The 22,221-nt window shown below is 39.1% G+C and overlaps 1 protein-coding gene across 1 annotated transcript; it reads left to right on the forward strand.

Annotated features, from left to right (window-relative positions):
* The first annotated feature begins 7,926 nt into the window (after positions 1-7,926).
* Positions 7,927-21,871, forward strand: LOC103801371 (guanine nucleotide-binding protein G(i) subunit alpha-1). Its single transcript, XM_009073783.1, has 8 exons — positions 7,927-7,964; positions 8,043-8,184; positions 13,675-13,832; positions 15,327-15,455; positions 18,324-18,453; positions 19,608-19,761; positions 21,333-21,547; positions 21,649-21,871. The coding sequence occupies exons 1-7, from the start codon at positions 7,960-7,962 to the stop codon at positions 21,521-21,523; spliced, it is 909 nt and encodes a 302-aa protein (XP_009072031.1). The 5' UTR covers positions 7,927-7,959; the 3' UTR covers positions 21,524-21,547; positions 21,649-21,871.
* Positions 21,872-22,221: the final 350 nt, after the last annotated feature.

The raw sequence follows: 22,221 nt of genomic DNA on the forward strand, positions 1-22,221 counted from the left end.
CTACATGGCTGAGTTACTGAGATCTTTCCTTCCAAATACTGTTCACCCAGATTTTTAACTTGTTCAAAGTTTCCTGGCACATTAAAATTCCAGTAGCAGTGGAAATTCCAAGACTAATGCTGCCTTATATGTCATGAGTACTATCCACCTTGGGTTGACTATGTGAAAACAGTTGGGAGGTGGAAAAGGGACACAAACTGCCAGGGCCAGCAGCTGCCCCAGAATTTGGAGAATACAGAATGGTGATAGGTTAAAAAGTGTTGCTGCTTAGTGGCTTCAAAAAGGGGAACACAGGATGAAAAAAAACCTGTTACAGGGATATAGAGCTGTGTGGGTGCTGGTGCCAGAGAATATTTCATTTAATGTTCATCCTTTCCAGTGTGTGTTTGTAGCAACAAGTTTCCACCAGGGGTTTCTTGTGCGTTGATGTGTTTGGAATATGCTAACAATGATTAGCAGCTTGCATTCTAATTTAAATCTCACGGTAATGTGTCATTAGGTGATAAATTCAGCAGATCATACTTCCAAGCCATCTTCCAAGCTACAAAGCCATGTGCTTTTGTAAGAGATTATTGATCCCATAAGAGGAGGAATAGAAATCTCTGGGCATTTAGCTTGTGCCCTGAGCAGTGGCAGCTGAGGAGCTGCCACCACTCATCTTGTGCCTTCTCCTGCGAAATGCTGTGTCTGACAGAATGGCATAGGAGAGTTGTGGGAAGAGAACTTCACAGTAGGTGAATCCAAAAATTTACAAGTCAATGTGCTTTATTTTAAATTTTGCATGTGTCTCTATACTTAAGTTAATCTGGTGTAAGTGTCCTGTTCTACAGTCTGAAAAGTTGGCAAGCACCCAGGGAAAGCTTTATGTTAATTGCTCTTGTCATACTTGAACTCTCTTCTGGCAACAAACAAGGCTGTTCTACTTGTTTGTGGGTTCTCTTCCTTTGTCTGACTAGGTGCTTCAAAGCCAGCCCATTTTTTCTCTTTAGTTTTTCTAACTCTTCTCTTAATCTATTTCCATTTCCCCCCCAAAATTTAGTCTACAGTTAATTTTTTCCGTGTTACTGTTAGGAGGAGTATATTTCTGCTATTAGAAATTGTACTTGATGGTTGGTTTCCTCCAAAGAGGGATTCTGTGAACTTGAAGTTTGCATTGCTTTTTTACTTTGATATTTGATTATTTTTTTTCCAGTAAGCAATTAGCAAATGCATCACAAGTTAGAAATATTACTATTAAGATCTCAGCACTTACAAGCAGCAGTTTCTGTGCTTGGGTGCATAAAACATTTGTTCCAGAAATTGGTAGTTCTGGAATGTTTGCTATGTAGGCAGCGTGTGGGATAATAAATCATGAGACACTCTGAGTAGTTTAAAGGAACATTTTTGCTGACCTGTTAATTTTAATCAAATTATTAAATGCTTATTTCGATTCTTTTTTAAACACAGAGCTGCTGCATTTGGAAAGTAAAAGAATATTCAATCTGTCTAAAATGGTGTTTGCTACAATTTCATAGTAATGAGTCATAGAGTGATAGAATCATTTGCGTTGGAAAAGAGCCTTAAGATCGAGTCCAGCTGAGTCTTTTTAATATCTTTTTTTGGTAAGTTCTTCTGTAATTGGCCAAATCACAGCCTGGAAAATCAAATACTGCTTTGGCTGTTTCCTAAATTGATTGGAGCTTTGCTAGCCTCGGTTCCTTCAGAGTGCTAAATGTGAGGCTGATCTGTTAAATGGTTTTTTGATTGGTTTTTTTGAACATGAAGATGCTTTGATTTTTTTTTTTTTTTCTATTTCCAAAGCTGAAAGTTGGCTTTGCAAGAAAAATCATAAGCTTAGCCCTTTTTACTTAGCTGAGCATGAGATTTGCTGTGCTGGGGATGGTGTGGTAGGTTAGTCAGAGGCCTGAGTTGATGTGCTGGCACTGAGTTCTCTGAGTGCTGTCATAATTCATGCTGGATCCAGGTAAACAACTGCTTTGCACAGCACCAACACAGAGCTGTGGAAGCACCAACATGTGAAGGTAGATGCAGAAGACCCTTCAGATGATAGTAGAATCTGTGGGGGGAAATTTGGCTCTGCTGTTGCCTCTGTGAAATTGTGCCAAATTGGATGTGCTTTGCTTCCACACTTTGTCAGTCTGCATAACAAAACCTATGGATCTAAACCATCAGGATCCACCTGCTTTCTGGCAAGCAGGTGTAGGAAGACTTAGATTTAGCTGAAGTTTTATTCTTAGGGAACTGTGTGAACAAAAGTTCTAAAATTCTCTGCTTTAAATTGGATTTTCTTAGGATGTGTTGCCCTTTTTTTGAGGAGCACACAAAGGCCACAGAGTGTGCAAGAGAGGTGAAAATACTCATCAGTTGTTAAAACTTTTGTTAGTGTGATGACCTAATAGTTAACTTAGGCTTCCATTTAAAACTAAGCAAACACAAAATACTCACTGTTCTCTTAAATTGCTAGGCTGCTGTGTTAGTCTGAGCAGAACTGTCATGTCTTTTTATTATTATTTTTATGCTATACATAAATAGTAACCGAGCCAGTAAGGCTGTTGAAATTATTGACAGTAGTGGTGGTGAAATCAAGTATCACACTTAAGTAGTAAGCAATAAATAGCATCCTTTACTAGACGACTGAAGAATACACAATCAAGTCTGTCTAAATTTGGGTAGGGTTTGGTTGTGACAGTACAGCTAGCTGACATTTTATATGCAGCTGTCACATGAAATATTTAATACTGCTTACTCCTGTCTAAAGCTTTCTGAAACAGAGTTAGTTCTCGTTTTGCTTCATGGACAACTTGTTCGTACTGAGATAAAGGAAGCAATTTTAAATGTATGTCTGTCAGAAAACCTGGCAGAATTTTGCATTCTGGAGTGCAAAAATAATGAATTTCAGTAGCGAGGAAGGTGTAATTTTCTTACCTACTTTGCAAAGATTCCTAGGAGAGCTGCAGGCATTTCAGCCTGCAGTGAAAGGAAAAACCCAAACTGAACACAATGGTTTCTATTTTCCATTAAATAACAAAGGGGAATGTCCCTTTCAGTCCAGAAACTCACTGCTGATGTTAGGTACTCTAACAAATGTCGTAATTGTTGTTCATATGTGTGATGAGTGTTTGTGGTTATGTTACTGAGAGAGCTTTTGTGATAAATCTAGGTATTTGATACGTGTGAATTCTAACACCACAGAGGAACCTGCACAGCTGACTCAGGGAAACAGAGTTGAAAGTGTATGAAAAAATAACCAAATGTTTATACTGTGACTAGCTCTGGCACTGACCTGCTTGGTTAGTCAAATGTGGTGAGTTTTTAGGGGAAAGAGCACTTTATGAGGTTATGTAAATGAAAGGCTGTAGTACAGTTCTTAATATGTTAAAAATTGAATTCAGGAGTATATACCTTCTTAAAATTATTTGAACAAAGCTATTTATAGTAATTTCATTAATAAAGCTAATCTTGAAACTTTTGTCACCTATTTGTGCTTAAGTGAAAAATTAGGTATTTCAGGTTGAGTGTTCATCTGGTTTATAAATGCTTCAGGTGTCTCACTAGCAAATGACTTTTTTACTGGTGTCTCTGTTTTCTGTTGATATTAATGTACTTACATGGCAGCTCAGAATATGAGAACTATGGAGTATAAACTTGCAGATTTACAAAAAAACCCTCACAAATCTTTTGATAGACATTGGCTGAAGATGGCATTAAGCAATCTTAGATTGATGCTGACAGGCCTACTCTATTCCTCAGCTACTTGATTGAGCTCACTAGCTCCTGTTGGTGCTGTGTTGGAGGAAGGGAAGTGTAGCCACATGAGCAGTGCTGGGGAGGAGTCAGGACAGTCTTAAATTGGCCTGAGCCTGCCCTGAAGCTACATATTTGGTTTAATAGGAAGTACATCCCAAAAGCATCACTGTACAGTATACAAATATAAAAATATTCTGTTATAATGACATGATATATAAGTTGGAAGAAACCTCTAGAGGTCATTTCGCTCAACCCTTGGCTCAAGGCCGATATAAATAAATAAGATTGCTCAGAGCCTTGTCCATTTGAATCTTAAAGATCTCCAAGGCTGAATTTCTGCTTCCTCTATGCACTGCTGGTTCCAATACAACCTCTTCACAGAATCAGTTTGTTTGGAAGGGACCACACTGGGTCATCTTGTTCAACTTCCCTATTCCAATAGGGACATCCCCAGAGCACATGGCTCAGGGTTGTGTCCAGACAGTTCTTGAACACTTCCAGTGAGGAGAATCCACGACCTCTCTGGGCAATCTGTTCAGTGCTCAGTGACTGCACAGGAAAGAAATTCTTCCTCATATTCAGGTGGAACTCCCTGTGCATCAGTTTTTGCTGGTTCCGTCTTGTTTTATTGGTTTCCACAAGTGAGCAGAGCCTGATCCATCCTCTTGGCACTTCCCATTCATGTACTTGAATACATTAATGAGGTTCCTCTCAGTCATCACTTCCTGAGACTGAACTGGCCCAGCTCACTCAGCCTTTCTTCATGAGTGAGGTGCTTCAGTCCCTTAATCATCTTTGTTGCCTTCTGCTGGACCTGCTTGAGGAGCTCCATGTTCCTCTTGTCCTGAGGAGCACAGAACTGGGCACAATACTCCAGATGTGAACTCATGAGGGCTGAGTAGAGAGGCAGGATCACCTCCCTCCACCTGCTGGCAATGCTGTTCTTAATGTATCACAGAGAATTCCCATCTTCCATGGAAATAGGTTCCCTGTGCCACCCCACGCCCTTTTATCTCTGTGAAACTGCCTGTGGTGCAGGTTCTTGATTGCCTGTCATCTTCAGTTCTGTTTTAGGCTGTCTTAAGTGGGTTTTATGGAGAGGACAGCAATTAGCCACACATCCAACCTTCTTCCTCACCTACAGCTCCCATGTTTCTAGAATTAAAAAACCTGGTTCCTTGCAGCTTTTCTTTAAACACCATGTGCACCAGCCCTCTAAACAACTAAGTGACCTTCTACTAGTTTTTGTCTAGTTTATCAGTATCTCATTTACCAGACACCAAGGGAGAGAACCATATGCAGTACTTGGATACAGCATGATGAATGCTGACTGCTGGGGAAGAACAGCTTCCTTTGAGTTGTTGACTGCAGTTTTGCCAGTGCAGCAGCAGTAGCTGTTGACCAGGGTCAATCCAAACACCCACACAGCTGAATGAACACTCTTCTCTCCCTTGGGATAAGTTAAAAATAGCAGGAAGGCAAGAAGACTCATGGATCAAGATAATGACATTTTAATAGGGAAAGCCAAAGCTTGCACACACAGGCAAAGAAAAAGAATTAATTCCCTGCTTCCCACTGGGAGGCAGATGTTTGGCCATTTCCTGGAAAGCCAGGCCTCAGCATGCATAGTGGTTGTGTGGAAAGAATCCCTAGAATCATTTAGGTTGGAAAAGGCCTATCACAGAATCAGTTAGGTTGGAAGGGACCACAATGGGTCATCTGGTCCAACCTCCCTACTCCAGCAGGGCCACCCTAGAGCACATGGCTCAGGATTGTGTCCAGACAGTTCTTGAATACCTCCAGTGAGGGAGGATTCACAACCTCTCTGGGCAATCAATATAATGTCATCGAGTCCAACTGTTAACCCAGCTCTGCCAACATCCCCAAGTGCCACATCTACAATGTTTTTAAGTTTCTCCAGGGGTGGTGACTCTACTGCTTGCCTGGGCAGCCTGTTCCAGTGCTTGGCAACCCTCTTCATAAAGAAGTTCTTCCTAACAGCCAATCTAAACCTCGCCTGGTGCAACCTGAGGCCATTTACTATCATCCTATCTCTATGGGAAAGAGACTGATCCCCACCTGACTACAACTTCCTTTCAGGTAGTTGTAGAGAGTGTTATGGTCACCCAAGTGTCCTCTTCTCCAGATCAAACAACCCCAGCTCCCTCAGCTTCTCCTCACATGATTTATGCTCCAGACCCTTCACTATAACCACACTTTCAAAAGTTAAACAAAGGTTGAGACAAACACCATAACCACAAATGACTACTCTTCCTTCCTTTCTTTCCTGAGTTTTTACTGCTGAGCATGGCATCATGTTGTATGGAATATCCCTTTGGTTGACTTGGGTCAGTTGTCCTGCCTGTGTCTCTTCTGAACATCTTGTTCACCCCTAGCCTACTCCCTAGGGGTGGGGACAGGCTGGTGAAGGGAAAATGCCTGGGTGCTGCACATGCATTTTTCAGCAGTAGCAGAACCAGCAGTATGTTATTAACAGTGGTCAGCAGGCCACAAATCCAAAACACAACCTGCAATGTGGTTGACCTTTATCACCACAACTACTGACTCTTCATGTTGTTGAGCCCCACAGTTGTTTGCTTCGTGATTGTTCCTTGACCCATTCGTCCCAAATCCTGTCCATCCCATGATGTGTTGGATGGGTCTTCTGTGCCACTTTCAGGGCTTCACAATTGTTTCTGTTCACTGTCATGAGATTCCTGTCAGCTCAGGCTTCTAGCTTGTGGAAGATCCTCTGAATAGCACCTTTCCCACCCCAACACTGTGACCACTTTTTGGTCTTCCAGGCTGATGTCAGCTGCAGACTTGATGTGTATGCATTCCACCCTCAGTTTCAGGTCAATGATGAAAATGCTAAACTGTATTAGCCCAGAATCATCTCCTGAAGACTGCTTCTTCTAAATGACTTCCACTTAGATTTTTGAAGCATTGACACAGGCCTTTAAGTCTGGCTGTCTAGGCAGATTTTCATGCACAGAAGTTGATATTTATCCCATTGGGTACAAGGATGCCATGGGAGGTGGCATTGGTAGCCTTATTAGAATCAAAGTAAATGGCATCCTTTGGTGTTCTTCACCCTCAAACACACCTGTTCCCTCAGGAAAAGTTATCAAGTTAACTGCAGTTTGTACTTTATAAACACATGTTGGCAATTCCCAATAACCTTTACTTCATCCATGTGCTTGGAAATAACTTCCAGGATTGTTTACTGTATTGTTAGTCTGAAGATGAAGATGAGACTGTTTATGTCATGCCTCAGGTTCCCTTTCTTGCCCTTTTTTGGAGATGAGTACAGCCTTTGTCAGTGCCTTCTTGTGCTCAGAGTCTTCTTTGGTTGTATTGGAGTTGAACAATGGGTTTGCATTAGATTATACTCACCTCTGCAAAGCTATAGTGAAAATGAGGAACTGTAATAGGGAGAATTCAGCACAAGTCACAAACTAGGAGTGTCTGTCTCAAGGGATTTAGACCACAGCTCTAAGAGTTCTGTAATTTATTCAGAGAAAGAAGCAGACTAAAGATAGGTTGTTGAGACAGCAAAAACTGTGTTTTTTTCCTTGTCTGTTGACAGAGATACTAATTGGTTTTGTAAGCTTTGTATTTTATGCTTTTTTTTCTCCCACCTCTGTAATTTGCTAAGCACTAAGAACTGCATCAGGATGACTGGCAAACCTCATGCAATCTGTTTGAACAAAAACTAGACTGACTGTGGAATTATTATTGCAAGTGCTGAAAGAGGTTTACAGGGACTGGAACCCTGAAGACTTTTAAGGTGTTAATTCACAACACGGAAGACCATTAATACAGTGTGAAGAACTCACAAAGGAGGTTTTTGGTTAGGTTTTGATTAAAAAGGCAGAGGAATTGAGTTTCAGACTCCTTTGCAGTTGATCAACTGATCAACTGTTTGCATTAGGTGCACCTGCAAACTGTGTAAAGATTATGCTTACTTTTGTTTAGACCTGAATAGTTTGGCTTGACTTGGAAACTTCCAGCTCAAGGTGCATTTCGATACTCAAAACTGATTTGTAACAAATGTCCTTTTACCTAGTCACAGTTTTTAGATAGGTTAGATACTCAAAGTGTAGAAACTAAATGTATTTTTAAAGATGAATAAAAGTCTACTCTAATGAATTTTCACACATTTCTTTTTCAGGAGCTGGTGAATCTGGGAAAAGCACAATTGTCAAGCAAATGAAGTAAGTATGGGGAAATCTTTGGATGTAGGGATATTGTTTTTCTTCGGATAGAGAATTTACTCTTTTTTTCTTCCACAGGATTATCCATGAAGCTGGTTATTCAGAAGAAGAATGTAAACAGTACAAAGCTGTTGTCTACAGTAACACCATTCAGTCCATTATTGCTATCATTAGAGCAATGGGGAGGTTGAAGATAGACTTTGGTGATCCAGTCAGGGCTGTGAGTATTGAAGTACACACATGACATAGTGCTGAAATATCCATTCATTTTCACTTTCTGTCTGGTACTATTTCCTGAAAAAAAATCTCTTGGTATTGAGAAATCTTCTTTGTAGGATACGAAGTTGAAAAAAAATCTCTTGTTATCGAGAAATCTTCTTTGTAGGATACGAAGTTTGATTGAAAAGTAAATGCCATTGGTCTTTCCCTGGCAAGGTGACCTGTGGAGCAAGCAGCACTGGATTGATTCACAACTATTTGGTTTAGATACAATTTTCTGAATTCTGCCTAAATTTGGAGAACTGAACATCCAAGTCTTAGGGAGCTTTCAAAAAATCTCTTGTTATCGAGAAATCTTCTTTGTAGGATACGAAGTTTGATTGAAAAGTAAATGCCATTGGTCTTTCCCTGGCAAGGTGACCTGTGGAGCAAGCAGCACTGGATTGATTCACAACTATTTGGTTTAGATACAATTTTCTGAATTCTGCCTAAATTTGGAGAACTGAACATCCAAGTCTTAGGGAGCTTTCAAAAACATAGAGAGACATGACTGCATAGTTTAATGGACTGTTGTGTTCTGTAGGTCATTTTCAAAAACATTAAACTATGCAGTCATGTCTCTCTTTTTATGGACTGTTGTGTTCTGTAGGTCATTTAAGTTAGACATCTTCACGTTCCATAAAAAGCACAGCTTAAATAGGAAGGCATCTAGCTACTGTCTGCCCTTCTCTGTTAGGTGGTAGCCACAGTGGTGCCTGAAACAGTTCCAGCCTCTGAGCTTGCTCATACTCATTTCCAGTGCTGAGGACTTTAATTTACTCAAAGGAGATATATGGGTATAGACCTGCTGCTGGTCTCCCATTCTTGAGGACTTTAATTTACTCAAAGGAGAGATACGAGTATAGACCTGCTGCTGGTCTCCCATTCTGTCATGATACCAATCTTGGGATTTTTCCCAAGAAGTAAGAGACTTTTTTCTAATCTTTTCTGCACCTTTCCCATCTTATTTCATCTAATGCCCCACATACAAACCTCTGGTGGGTTTATTTGCTTGAGAGGCATCTGGATCTGATGCTGGAGGATATGGTTTAGGAGTTCCAGTAGAGTGGCAGGTTAATGGTTGGACTCTATGATCTTAGAGGTTTCCCCCACCCTTTATGATTCTATGATTTGCCATTCTACCCGTTTAAAGCTGATCTGTAGGATCGATTCTTTTGGCTTATTTTTCTAGTCCTAACCCAATGCTCTTACCTGTGATGACCCTGATTATGTTGATTGTCTGCTCAGGAGGTTAGATGCTTGGAATAGCTCTGTAAAATGCTTACCTTAAGTGTTTTTGCTTGTCCTCTGGATACAGGAATACACTCTGTGCTGCAGTGCTGAAATTGATCCCCAATTTGTTAGTCTGAATAGCAGTTGAACTTAGTTCAGGATGTGTACTTTTATCTGCATTCTGTAGAAATCAATGTTGGAATAGGGAATGCTCACCAGTATGGGTTTTGAAGCAGGAATTTACCACATTATGGCTCTCTCAGAGGAAAAGTGGAGGAAGGGTTTTTGCTGTTCATGTCCTAAAATAAGTATATAAGGGGGAAGAGAAGACTGCGTGGAGACCTCAGAGCAACTTTTCAATATCTGAAGGGCCTACAAGGAGCCAGAGAGGGACTTTATTGGGAACTGCTGTGGTAGGACAAGGGATAATGGGTTCAAACTGAAGGAGAGAAAGTCTAGGTTAGATATCAGAAAAAGGCTTTTTACTCTTAAGAGTGATGAGACATTGAAACAGATTGTCCAGGGATGTGGTGGCTACCCCAACCCTGGCAGTGTTCACAGCCAGGTTGGATGAGCCTTGAGCAACCTGCTCTGGTGGGAGGTGTCCCTGCCCAGGGCAGGGGTTGGGACTAGATGATCTGTAAAATCCATTCCAACTCTGAAATTCTATGATATTTTGTCATAAGTTCTTTCCATCACTAATGTGGAACGCGAGCTTGGGAGGAGAGGAGAGTCTTGAAAAACAAGAGTTGGTATGTAAATTCTTCATTCATGACAGTCTTGTGTTCAGGATGTTATTGATTGCTTGAAAAGCAGTTTATAACTGTTAGAGAGCTTTCCTTCAGTACCCTGGTGAAATGCATTATGTATGGCTGTCATAAGGAAGACAAACATTCAGAAGATTACGCACAGTGAGTCACAAAGTTGTATCTGAAGTCTAAATCTGATTGGCAGTTGGGAATTAATAAATTTTTTTTTTTTTTGCTCTTTGATAGCCTTTTTTTTTAATGTACATACGTTAATTCTACCTGGTGTCTCTTCAGTTCTCTTTGATAGCCTTTTTTTTAATGTACATATGTTAATTCTACCTGGTGTCTCTTCAGTTGTAAACAGATCTAGTAAAAGCTTCATTTTCCTTGGTTGTACCTCTCTACATTTGCTCTCATATTTGCTGTAGTCTGCCCTTAAGACCAGAGTTTTCTAGGGCAGCAACAGTATCTCATGGCTTGTTAATTCAGTGTTTGTGCAGTGGAGTCCTCTCCTGAGTCTGGCAGTTAATGTAGGAAAGAGGCAGATGGTAGACTTGTGTTACTAAATACATAGTAGGGGAAAACGGAGGAGGAGTAAATTTAGGTGTTAGCAGAAAAAATGACTAACAAGAAGATTTTGAGGGCTATGTTATACATGATGTCAGTTTGAAGTCATCTGAGTTTCTCAGCTTGAGAGAGCTGTATAAATGATGAGGCAAACTTGTGTCAGGTTAAATCCTAAAATAGCTGTGCAGCCCTTTGCACTTAGTCAGGTCTTGGTAGTCCAAATTCTTTTGTTTTCAGAGTAACATTGCTGTGGAACATCAGTACTAATTTTTTTGCCAATTTTAAGGCCAGAAATAGAAATTCAGAGCTTCTGTTGTACATCAGTCCCACTTCTAAAACAAAACAACAAAAAAGAAAAAGTATGTTTACACCTCAATTCTTTTCAATTTTATTCTGTTTTGTTTTAATTTTGTTGCCTTTTTGGGGAAAAAAAGTGCTCAAAGTTCTAACTTCTGTTACATTCAGATGCTTTTCCTTAAAATTCCAAGATGAGTTTCTGAGAGTTTTACTTTAAGTGGAATAAATTTGTTTGGAAAATCATAGGCTCTTATTTCTGTCATAAGACTTCGTGGTAAAGCAGTGAGTTGAACCTTGTCTTGTTTCAAGCTATCAAATGACAGGAGCACAGATTACATCAGCAGCTTCAGGAAGGATCAGTCTCAACCTGGTGTAGCTTCCTTAGTGCTACAGGACAGTACTTAAGTAGAAACTGTGTCCTGAGAGACATTTAGTGAATGTGAATTAGACTATGGACCACTTTCTGAATGTGAGATTGGCTGTAATTAGCTAGATGGTTACATTAGTTTTTTACATTAAGTCGTTTATGAAATCTGTTATAAAAAGTGTGACACCTATAGAGGAAACTGCCCCATCCATATAGTTAAAGGAAATTATCTAGGGTTGGTTAGTAATGAAAACAGGACTTGTACTGCTTCACTTGTGGTGTTTGGTAGTTGCCATCCTTAGAAAAGAGAGCACAGGGGTAACAGAGACCACTTTTTATTTTTAATGTTTCTTGTAAAAAGCTGAACTCAATTCTCTTGTTCCACCTTCCCTTTCCCTTCCCCTCCATTTTAGAGCACAGAGATTAGAGCTGTTTGAAACAGAGTAAACTTTGCATGTTTGAAAGTCAGACCATGATAGGTATAAAATGGCATTATCTGTTGTGACAAAATTGGCAGTTTCCATCATGTATCTGAATATCTTGTGTCTTCTTTAAGCCCTGCTGCTTCTGTGAGTGGTAGATCCTTGTATTTGCATCCACAAACCGTATTCAAGACCAGAATTGCCAGTCAGGTTTCTTTTATGCAAACATGTTCCTCAAATTACAGTCCCTGAGATCTGACTGTCCCTTTGATCTTTACTGCTCAGGTTTTTTTTAGTCATTGTTAGTGCAATCCACTGAATTTCCATTAGTTGTCCACAATTTGTCCTGTGTACTTGCAGCAGTCAGTATTTTTGTTTGAAAAATGTTCTTTTAGAGTTCTTGCTACTCCTGCTTTCAAAAGACATTCAGCTACATGTCTGGCATCTGTTCTTCATATGTATATATAAATTTAAATCTCTTCAAATTTGCCTTGAGCTGACTGAACTGCAAGCTTTGTGTTTCCAACCTGTGAATTTCAATATTACTCAATCCATCTGTAAACAATTGCCCTTAGCTCTCATAATCTTTGATGATTTAAGCCAACAGCAGACAATATCTTTAGAACAATCACTACTTTCCGTGCTTATCTGGAGAATGTTTTTTTTTCCACAGCTTAGTGTTTGAACAGCAAAGTGACAGATTTTTCTCCAGATTTGCATCCGTGTCTTCGCTTACTCTTTTGTGAGAATAACCTCAGTAGTTGCTTTTTGAAATCCTCATCTTTCGTGAAATGCTTTCAGTTCTCAGCTGATGTGTCTTAAGTCTCTCTTTTCTCCTTTCTTCTTTCCAGATTCATTGTTCTCTCTCTTTTAATCACTGGACAAACAGTACATGCTGTGGGTAGGAGTTACAAGCCTCAAGGATGCTGGTTTTTCTGGCTGGTGTACCTTGGCAGTAGATCACATACTGCTAATAGCCAAGGTCAAGCAGCTACCCAGAGGAGAGTAGTAATGTGGATCTTCCCTCTCCCAGCTGCTCTCTTCTTTTTCCAGTGCCTTACAGGGCTAATATTTTTAGGTCTCTTTGCTCAGTCAAAATTGGATGGATTTGACCAACTGGTTAAATTCTGTTAGAGAGGAATAGTGGATTCCTGTACTCCCTTAGCCTCACTCTCAAAGGCAGTCACTATATGCAGTTTTAAAATCCAGGATTTGCTCTTAAAAATCTCGATGTTACCTTGATATTGCATTACCAGGAAAATGGGATCTCTGTAGAATAATGAAGGTGATGGATATTTGTAACTGATTTATCTGGAAGGGTTTTAAGAAGTGTTTTTCTATTTCCTGATGCATGATTTGAGAAGAAATGATCCTTTGTCACTTTCAAAAGTTGCTTTTTGAACCTTAAGTGATTAGTGTGTTTTCTTCAGTCAGTCAATATACATCTGCATTTCTGAAGGGTCTAGTCTGCATTGTAACCATTTTATCCAGTAGGTGGTATTTGATGAGCAAATAAAGTTTACTTTAGTCTTGAGCACAAAATATGTTACTACTTCTGTTTGTAAAAACTAAGTGCAAGTTATAAACAGATGAAAAAAACCCTTTATCAGCTAGTGAGAAATTTGTTTTACTAGTCTTTGTTGAAAAATGTAGGAATTAATAACCTGTGCCAAATGCTAAAACTGCTTTTTTTCCTTTGTGTTTTCTTGTTTGATGATTTGCCAAGTAGCTCATTTGCTGAATGTAGTTCTTAGGTGGTAACACTTCTGTTGCATCTCTCAATATTTGTTTCTGGACTTTGTGTTTGCATCCTGTAGGATGATGCTCGTCAGCTCTTTGTGTTGGCTGGAGCAGCAGAAGAAGGATTTATGACTGCAGAGCTTGCTGGAGTTATCAAGAGACTGTGGAAAGACAGTGGAGTCCAAGCTTGTTTCAACAGATCTCGAGAATATCAGCTCAACGACTCTGCTGCCTAGTAAGTACTGTGTGACAGACAAGATTCTCTTTGTCTTCTAAGTAGTAGCTAAAGCAGTGTAAGGTAAGTGTCATCTTTTGATGAATTCTGCTCCCATGTAGATGGAAACTGTAGAAATATCTGGACAAAAATATGGTCTTCTTAGGTCCAAATGCTGCAGCTAGGCTTCAGAGTTGGAAAGGAAGAAGTGTGGTATAGTTATGAACTTGTGTCATGTTCTGACCAGGTGATTCACCTTCTGAAAGAAGGCAAAAATTGCTTTAAGGTGCTTTACTAGCATTTTTTTTACAGAAACATTACTCAAGGACCTCATCAGTATCTGTGTCTAGAAAACTTGATTATGTGATCCAAGTCTGTATTGCCAAGGATACTACTTTCATCTTCATAACAGAGTTTCTCCTGTGGTTCAGCATTGCTGCATTTCTTTGTTAATTAATGGTCTCTATTACAAACCTGTTGAGCAAAGGTAACAGTCAGGATGTGTCTTTTGTGTTAGGGCACTTCAGTAAAAACAAACACAGTAAAGAACCTAAGGGTGGCAGAAATGAGATGGTGTGACAACAATTAACAGTAAGTCAAGGAAGTGAGTCCACCCAGGGAGGGGTAAGATGGTAAATAATTGGCATAGCAGTGACACTGCCTTATAGTGCAGTTTCTGAAAGTTTTATAGTTCTGAAATAATTTGTAGTGCTTGAAGTAATTTCTCACTTTCTTGTATAAACTTTCTTCAATATGGAGCACTCTACTTGGAGATTCACCTCCTCTGGTAACCTCCCATGTTCTGTTCTGTTGGTTTTAGATACCTCTGCCCCCAATTTCATAAGAAAACTGTTCTTTTAGCCATACAATTGTATTCTTCAATTTGCTAACTTCTTGTTACACAGAAAGTAGAGCACAGTGCCTTCCCTATTTACTATGGGAAAAGCACAAGTAAGATTTGTATGGTTCTTAAAAACACTGGTCTTGGCCTACATTGCAAGAATTTTGGCCATGCAGCCATGCTATTGTAAAAAATGTGTGCAATTAGAAATTCTCAATGGAGAGTTAATTGTTTTATATTGGGCATTTTCTTAAACACATTCATTCTGGCCAAAACATTGAAGTTTTATCTGTATTATTACATCCAGGGTAATTTTGGGTTTTGTTTGTGGTTCAAAGTTACTTGTAGTTCAGTAGGTTACAAAGATGAAGGTGTTCTTTTAATTAGTGCCAATAATGGTGATGTACACGGAACCATGTTTGCATTTTGGGATTTCCAAAGAAGAGTTCTTTGTAGTGGAATAAATTACTTATGTTTTCTTTCATCTAGGATGAACTATAATTGTATCTGTACAGCTTGTTTTGAAAAAACTTGGAAATTTGAGTGGAATAACTTCTTGGGTTTTTATCTTATCTGAGAGAAAACTATTTTATAGTGAATGGCCCTAGAGCTTTTGTCATTCTTTGTAATTTATTTTATGAATAACTGAAAGCAGTATTTATTTTTGCTTTTAGTTACTTGAATGACTTGGACAGGATAGCACAAACCAGCTACATTCCAACTCAACAGGACGTTCTCAGGACGAGAGTGAAAACTACAGGAATAGTGGAAACTCACTTTACTTTCAAAGATCTTCATTTTAAGTATGTAAATCATTCTGTATGATCATCTGTCTGTTAGTTTCTGTAAAGTTCTAGAACATGGCTTTCAAGGGTGTAGTTTAACAAATTTGTCTAACCAGAAGCTTCATTGTTTTCCCCTCATTTTTTATGTAAAGATAAAAATGATGCTTGACTCAATTTTCTGAAGGGATGTGGGAGTTGTTGGAACTCCTGTAATAACTCAGAATTAATATGCAGATATTAAGTAATAAATGTTTTGGTTCTGTTGGAAGCATTTTGTAAGGACAGTTTTGATGCAAATGGAATCTCAAAGCATTCCTTTTTCTGCCATGTTAAATAGGTGCTATATCAGATTCTTCCTTTATTGACTTCAGTTGGAGAGCTGGAGTTACAAGAGTTTGCTGGTGTTGTATGACAGAATAAATCCATTTTCCTGAAGAACTAAATTCAAATATATGTTGTACTTCCAGGTTGTGCTTTAGCAGTTAAAGAATGTGACTTATGTTTCCTGTGGTTTGGGATTTACAAAACAGTGTTAATATTCTGAACACTTCATGTCCAAAGACATAGAATCATAGACTAGTTTGGTTTGGAAGGGATATAAAAATCGTGTAGTTTCACCCTCACCTTCTGTGGGTGGAGATATCTCTCACTAGACAATGTTCTCGTAGCAGAGCTTTGATTATTGATTCAATCCAAAATCCAAATAGCAAGTCATCTTCATCTTGTTTCTATAGACTATTTCAGAAGTTGAGTCTGACTATTTGCTACTTTTGTCTTCAAAGAACACCTTTTTTTCTTTTAGAAATGTTAATTCTTACGGAAATTCAGGTCCTAGTGTAAAGCTGTTTGTGAGAAAGGGGCTTGGCAGTGCTGGTGGCTGCAGCTCAGTATGAGCCAACAGTGTGCACAGGTGGCCAAGAAGACCAATGGCATCTTGGCCTGAGCCAAGAATAGTGTGGCAGCAGGACTAGGGCAGTGCTCATCCCCCTGCACTGGGCACTGGGGAGGTCACACCTCAGTGCTGTGCTCAGCTTTGGGCCCCTCACTGCAAAAAGGGCACTGAGACACTAGAGCAGGTCCAGCCAAGGACAATGAGGATCATCAATCTGGAAAACGTGTTGTATGAGGAAGGGCTGAGGGAATTGGGTTTGTTTAGCCTTGAGAAGAGGCTCAGGGGTGACCTCATGGCTCTGTAACTCCCTTACAGCGTTGTAGAGAGATGGGGGATATCTGTCCTGCCATGGCTGCAGGGAGAGGACGAGAGGGAATGGCCATAAGCTGAGACAGGGCAGAGTCTGATGAGATATTAGGAGAAATGTTTTCCCTGTTAGGGTGTCCAGGCACTGGAATATTGCCCAGGGAGGTGGTGGAGTCACCATCCCTGGAAGTGTTTAAGAGGTGTCTGGATCTGACACTGGAAGATCTGGTTTAGGGTTATGGGATTACAGCAGTGACAGGTTTAATGGTTGGACTTGGTGATCTTAGATGTCTCCTCCAACTTTGATGATTTTATGATTCTAAATTCTAATGCATTATTAAGGTATACAAGTACCAAATATTTTCCTATGGGTACTGCCATCACTAATTACTTGAGAGCTAAGCAGGAGTAGGTGACTGACTTGCATGTTTGTAGGGTGATTATCCAAAGACTTCCCCTCAAAGAGATCTCTGAAGATAAGTAACTAAGGAATCCTTTCAGTTTTAAGTTCTAACAGGACTAATCTTTCAAGTGTTTTTGACATGGCATTATCCCAGTGTGGAATATTGGGCAATGAGCATTGTCACTTGCACAATAATATACCCAAGTAGAAGACTTTGTTAGAGATTGCAATGATTTTGAGAGTTTTCCATGTGAAAGCAAAGGCTCTTTGTTTTATTTCTGTTTCCTTCTCTACTTATCTTTACTGTGGTTTTTTTCCAATAAAATTCTAGCAGCTTGGAACAGTTGAAGTTTTCTAAAAATAACCACTGTAATTGAATCCCTTCAAGTGCAATTTTCCTAGTCATGTAGTACACTAATATTAAAGTGGTAGGTTTTATCTACCTGCCCCACCCCTGCAATCTTACAGCTCAGGGAAAATGGGAAAGGGGAATAATAAAAAATACAGGGCAGTTTTAGTAAGTGTGTCATATGTCAGATTTAATTGCTTATCCAAAAAATGCATTTATTAGAGGGAAAATATTTTTTTATATGTAATGTTTTTTGTCTGTTATGATAATTTTGAAAATAATTTTAGCATCTATATGTAATGTTTTTTGTCTGTTGCGATAATTTTGAAAATAATTTTAGCATCTCTTTAAAAATATAGCCCATTTGAACATGGCAAGTTGTAGAACAGATTTAAGTTGCAATTTGGTTTAGAAGAGAGAGGAGCTGAAACTCACCAGAACTGAGAGTCCCTAATTTTCATTTTTTTCCAATTTAATTTTACCCTTTAATACTCAGAATACTAAAAGATAAATAATAAAGTATTACTCAAAAGTGTTACTTGTATTCAGCTTCCTTAGCTCTGCATTATTTCCAAGTCTTAAAACAGACACCACTCTTACATTGTTGGTCAATATCTTTTATTATTTTAGACCTTTTAGTAAATTTGTGTATTTTCATTTTTTATAGATTACAATTTACTTCATTAATGAAATATGGTACTGTAAATAATGAGTTTTGTTTAGCTTTCATTTCATCCTTTCTGATGTCCTGTAAAATTTACAGGAAGGCTCTGAATGCTTTGCTAAAATTGGAATTTACACTGAGAAGAATAATAGTGCTGCAGATTGTTAATGCTGTTTTGAAATGTTGTGATGAGACTTTCGCAGCTGATGCTTTCAGATTTTATGGGCTAATATTCCAAAGTTCATTGCCTGCTTTGCTCTTGTGTTTTGTAGAATGTTTGATGTTGGAGGCCAAAGATCAGAGCGGAAGAAGTGGATTCATTGTTTTGAGGGTGTTACAGCAATTATTTTTTGTGTGGCTCTAAGCGATTATGACTTGGTTTTGGCTGAAGATGAGGAAATGGCAAGTACCATGATGTTGGAGAGTGGAATAGCTGTTGGATAGAGGCTAAATAAGCTTGGAAGGAAAGCTGTGAATAGATCTCTTGGAGTATTACTGCCTTATAAGGGTTTTGTGTGAAAGGTCTCAGAAATGGTGATAAAATTCAAAGTATTTCCTCGTATTCTCAGGAGGAATACTAGGAGACAAGTTTTCTTTTAATCTCCACTTTGATATTTTAAAGGGCACACAAATTAATAAGAAAACCTTGTCAGTAATACCCATTTTAGTCTCTTTTTGGGTGCACAAAGTATGTAGTAAGAAATTGCTTATTTGTATCTACTTTTACCACCTTTTGTTTTCCTTTTCTTCCTCAGTCTTCAGTTTTTGTTTCTTTCTGAATGTGTTCCTCTGATCTCTTTTCTTAGTTGCAGAAGTTTTTCTCTTCCTTTTCCCTTTCAGTCCCCTCTACTCCTTTCTCCTCTTTCAGGGTTTGCCTCCTTCCATGTCACTGTGCATTTTGCTCTCTGAGTGCTCTGAAGTGATGCTTCTCTATTGTGTGTGAATCATTAACAGAATTCTGTGCTCTTCCTTGTGTTCTGCTACTTCCTATAAAGTAGAATTTGGGGAGAAAAGAGAAATAAAACCTTTCAAGTCAAGTGTAGTCAAAGAAGGTCATAGCTAGCATCCTTCTACTTAAATGACTGGAACTTGGCCAAAGTACTTACATATTGGATAATTTTTTCTACAGACTTAAAAATTATGGTAAGAGGAAAAAAAAATTGCTTACCTGATTCTCTAGTTCTGTAGAACCTTTTGCCTTATTCTGGAGTATCAGCTAGCTGCAGGATTTAATTTTCAATTTCCAGAAGGTCTAATTGGTATGAAGACAAATTCAGGTAACTCAGCAATTCTTGTAGAATATCTGTACTGCAGATCGTCAAAATACACTCAAAATTTCTACACCTTTAAACAACTTAAACCTGGAAATGAGAAAAAGTAGTTGCTCAAACCTTACCTGTGGATGTGCTCCTTGTGGTGGTCTTGGCCTCTCTGGATTTCCCTGTAGTAAAATGTGATTCTGTATGCAAAAAACTTAGTTTTGCAACTTACCTGGTTCTTTTGTAACTGATGAGATGTCCTGATTTTACTACTGAGGTGTTTGTTTCCAATTGCAGAATCGGATGCATGAAAGCATGAAGTTGTTTGACAGTATCTGCAACAACAAATGGTTCACAGACACTTCTATTATTCTCTTCCTGAACAAGAAAGATCTGTTTGAAGAAAAAATCAAAAGGAGTCCTCTCACTATTTGCTACCCTGAATATGCAGGTATTGGAGGGGGTGGGGCAGGTGTCAAGTGTTTGTTTTGTTAAATCCCCTAATTTTTGATGTGCAAATCATGAGGAGTTGAATAACTGTAGGCACCTAAAATATTTACGTGGAATCAAGTTGAAGGTGGGGAGTTGCTTTTCTGGAACTCAATTAAAATAGTGCTAAGTCAGAGTCATCTTTTGAACCAGGTGAAATAATTCTGGTCCCCTGATAATATCTACATGTTTCTGCTGCAGCTCTTCAGGCTAATTTATTTAGCTTATTGTTTTCTCCTGCGTTCTCCTATTTTTGTACTTAGATTTATTTTTTTCAGTAGCAGGAATTCCTGAGGACACATGAGAGTTTATTTGAACAGGGAGTGTAACATAATTTTTGAAGTAGGTGTATTATTCAGGAAATACATAACAAAAGAGGATGAATTCATTTTAAAACTCTTAGCCTTTTTATGTGTCATTTTCATTGGAACTTCAGACTATTCCAATGTACAGAAAATAGCATGTTGGAGGTGAAAAGCTTAGGAGAAATTACATATGCTAAATGTTAGTTGAGTTTGGGAAAAACCCAAACCTTGACTGAAGTAAGATGAATGAGAGAAACTTCTCGAGCCATTGGAGATGGCCATGGAGAAGTGCCGTGAGGAGAGGCTGAGGGAGCTGGGGGTGTTCAGCCTGGAGAAGAGGAGGCTCAGGGGAGACCTTCTCACCCTCTGCAACTCCCTGACAGGAGGTTGGAGTCAGGTGGGGGTTGGTCTCTTCTCCCAGGCAACCAGCAGCAGGACAAGAGGGCACAGACTCAAGCTCTGCCAGGGGAGGGTTAGGTTGGATCTTAGGAAGAGATTTTTTCCAGAGAGAGAGTGTTCAGGCATTGGAATGTGCTGCCCAGGGAGGTGGTGGATTCACCATCCCTGGAGGTTTTCAAGCTGAGACTGGATGTGGCACTTAGTGCCATGGTCTAGTGACCACGGTAGGGTTGGACTTGATGATCTTGGAGGTCTTTTCCAACCTGGTTGATTCTGTGATTCTATTCTATGAAACAAAATACCCTAATCCAGGGAGCAGTGATGGGTCATTAATGACTTCTTCCTCTGCCACTGAAGTAAATGGAAAGGCTCTTTTCTCCAGCTGGATTGAGTGCTTTATTCTTACAAGTGCATCCAAAAGGTTTCCTTCAAGGTTTTTTTTAATGGTATCTTATAGCAATGACTGGGTTAGATTGGGTTAGGTTCAAACTGAAGTAAATGGAAAGTCTAGGTTGGATGTGAGAAAAAAAGTTCTTTACTCTAAGGGTAGTGAGAGACTGTCCCAGGTTGCCCAGGGAGGCTGTGGCTGCCCCAACCCTGGTGGTGTTCAAGGCCAGGGTGGATGAGCCTTGAGCAACCTGATCTAGTGAGGAGCTGTCCCTGCCCAGGGCAGGGGTTGGGACTAGATGATCTGTAAGGTCCATTCCAACCCTTAAATTCTCTGATTCTATGATGACTGTAGAATTGCTCCTCTTCCTTCAAAGGTACAGTGTGCATCTTGTTTTTCCTCCTTTTGAAACCTGCTTACTGAGCAATTTTCTCTTCCTAGGGTCAAACACTTATGAAGAAGCAGCTGCTTACATTCAGTGTCAGTTTGAGGATCTGAACAAGAGAAAAGACACAAAGGAAATCTACACTCACTTCACGTGTGCCACAGACACAAAAAATGTGCAGTTTGTTTTCGATGCTGTAACTGATGTCATTATTAAAAATAACCTTAAAGACTGTGGCCTCTTCTGAGAACAGACAAAAGGTTGTTAAATGGTAAATTACATGCCTGAAAACAGGACTTAGGCATTTGGAATATGCCCATGCTGTGTAAAACCTGCGTAGATGTACTTAATTCTCTTTCATTTTGTTTTTAGGTTTGAAGATTGACTTCGCACAATTCTAATCTGATTCTTTTCAAGGTGAAAGAAGTACAAAACACATTGTGCAGAATGATAGATCAGTACTGTACTTGCCTGTTTTAACAGCTTTATTTATGTTTGTCTTGTAAATTTAAGTAATTAGTTAACACTGAGATGTCAGTTGATTGTATGTAAACTTACAATTGTAGTAATGTATTTGTATAAACGTTGAACGAAATATTTTAGTAACTTGATGTCCTCTAAAACATTCCTCTGAAATTTCCATGTTTTATGAAGATACTCTTAGAGGAGACAGACACTTTTTGCCTTTGGATTATTTAAACATCTTGTAAAATTAAATTTTCTTTTCATCTTAAGGGTGCATGCTGCCTTATTCTTTACTTTTGTTGGTAATACTGTACATGGCGTTAGCTTTTTTGATATTTAAACAGCCTCATCATACACCTGCTCAGACTTAAAGGAACAAAACCAATAAAACTTGTTTTTTGCCTTAAGCTTTGGGGACAAAAAATCTTTTTATAAATTTAAGAGAAATGCCAAGATTCTTTGAAAAATTCAAACGAAATC

The sequence above is a fragment of the Acanthisitta chloris genome, unplaced genomic scaffold (genome assembly GCF_000695815.1).
Source record: "Acanthisitta chloris isolate BGI_N310 unplaced genomic scaffold, ASM69581v1 scaffold1664, whole genome shotgun sequence".
Lineage (NCBI taxonomy): Eukaryota > Metazoa > Chordata > Aves > Passeriformes > Acanthisittidae > Acanthisitta > Acanthisitta chloris.

What these genes read in the sequence shown, in the direction of transcription:
- LOC103801371 (XM_009073783.1), top strand. An exon ending in TTCAAAGATCTTCATTTTAA is followed by an intron (nt 15,456 to 18,323) that starts GTATGTAAATCA and finishes TGTGTTTTGTAG; the next exon opens with AATGTTTGATGTTGGAGGCC. An exon ending in TTGCTACCCTGAATATGCAG is followed by an intron (nt 19,762 to 21,332) that starts GTATTGGAGGGG and finishes TTCTCTTCCTAG; the next exon opens with GGTCAAACACTTATGAAGAA.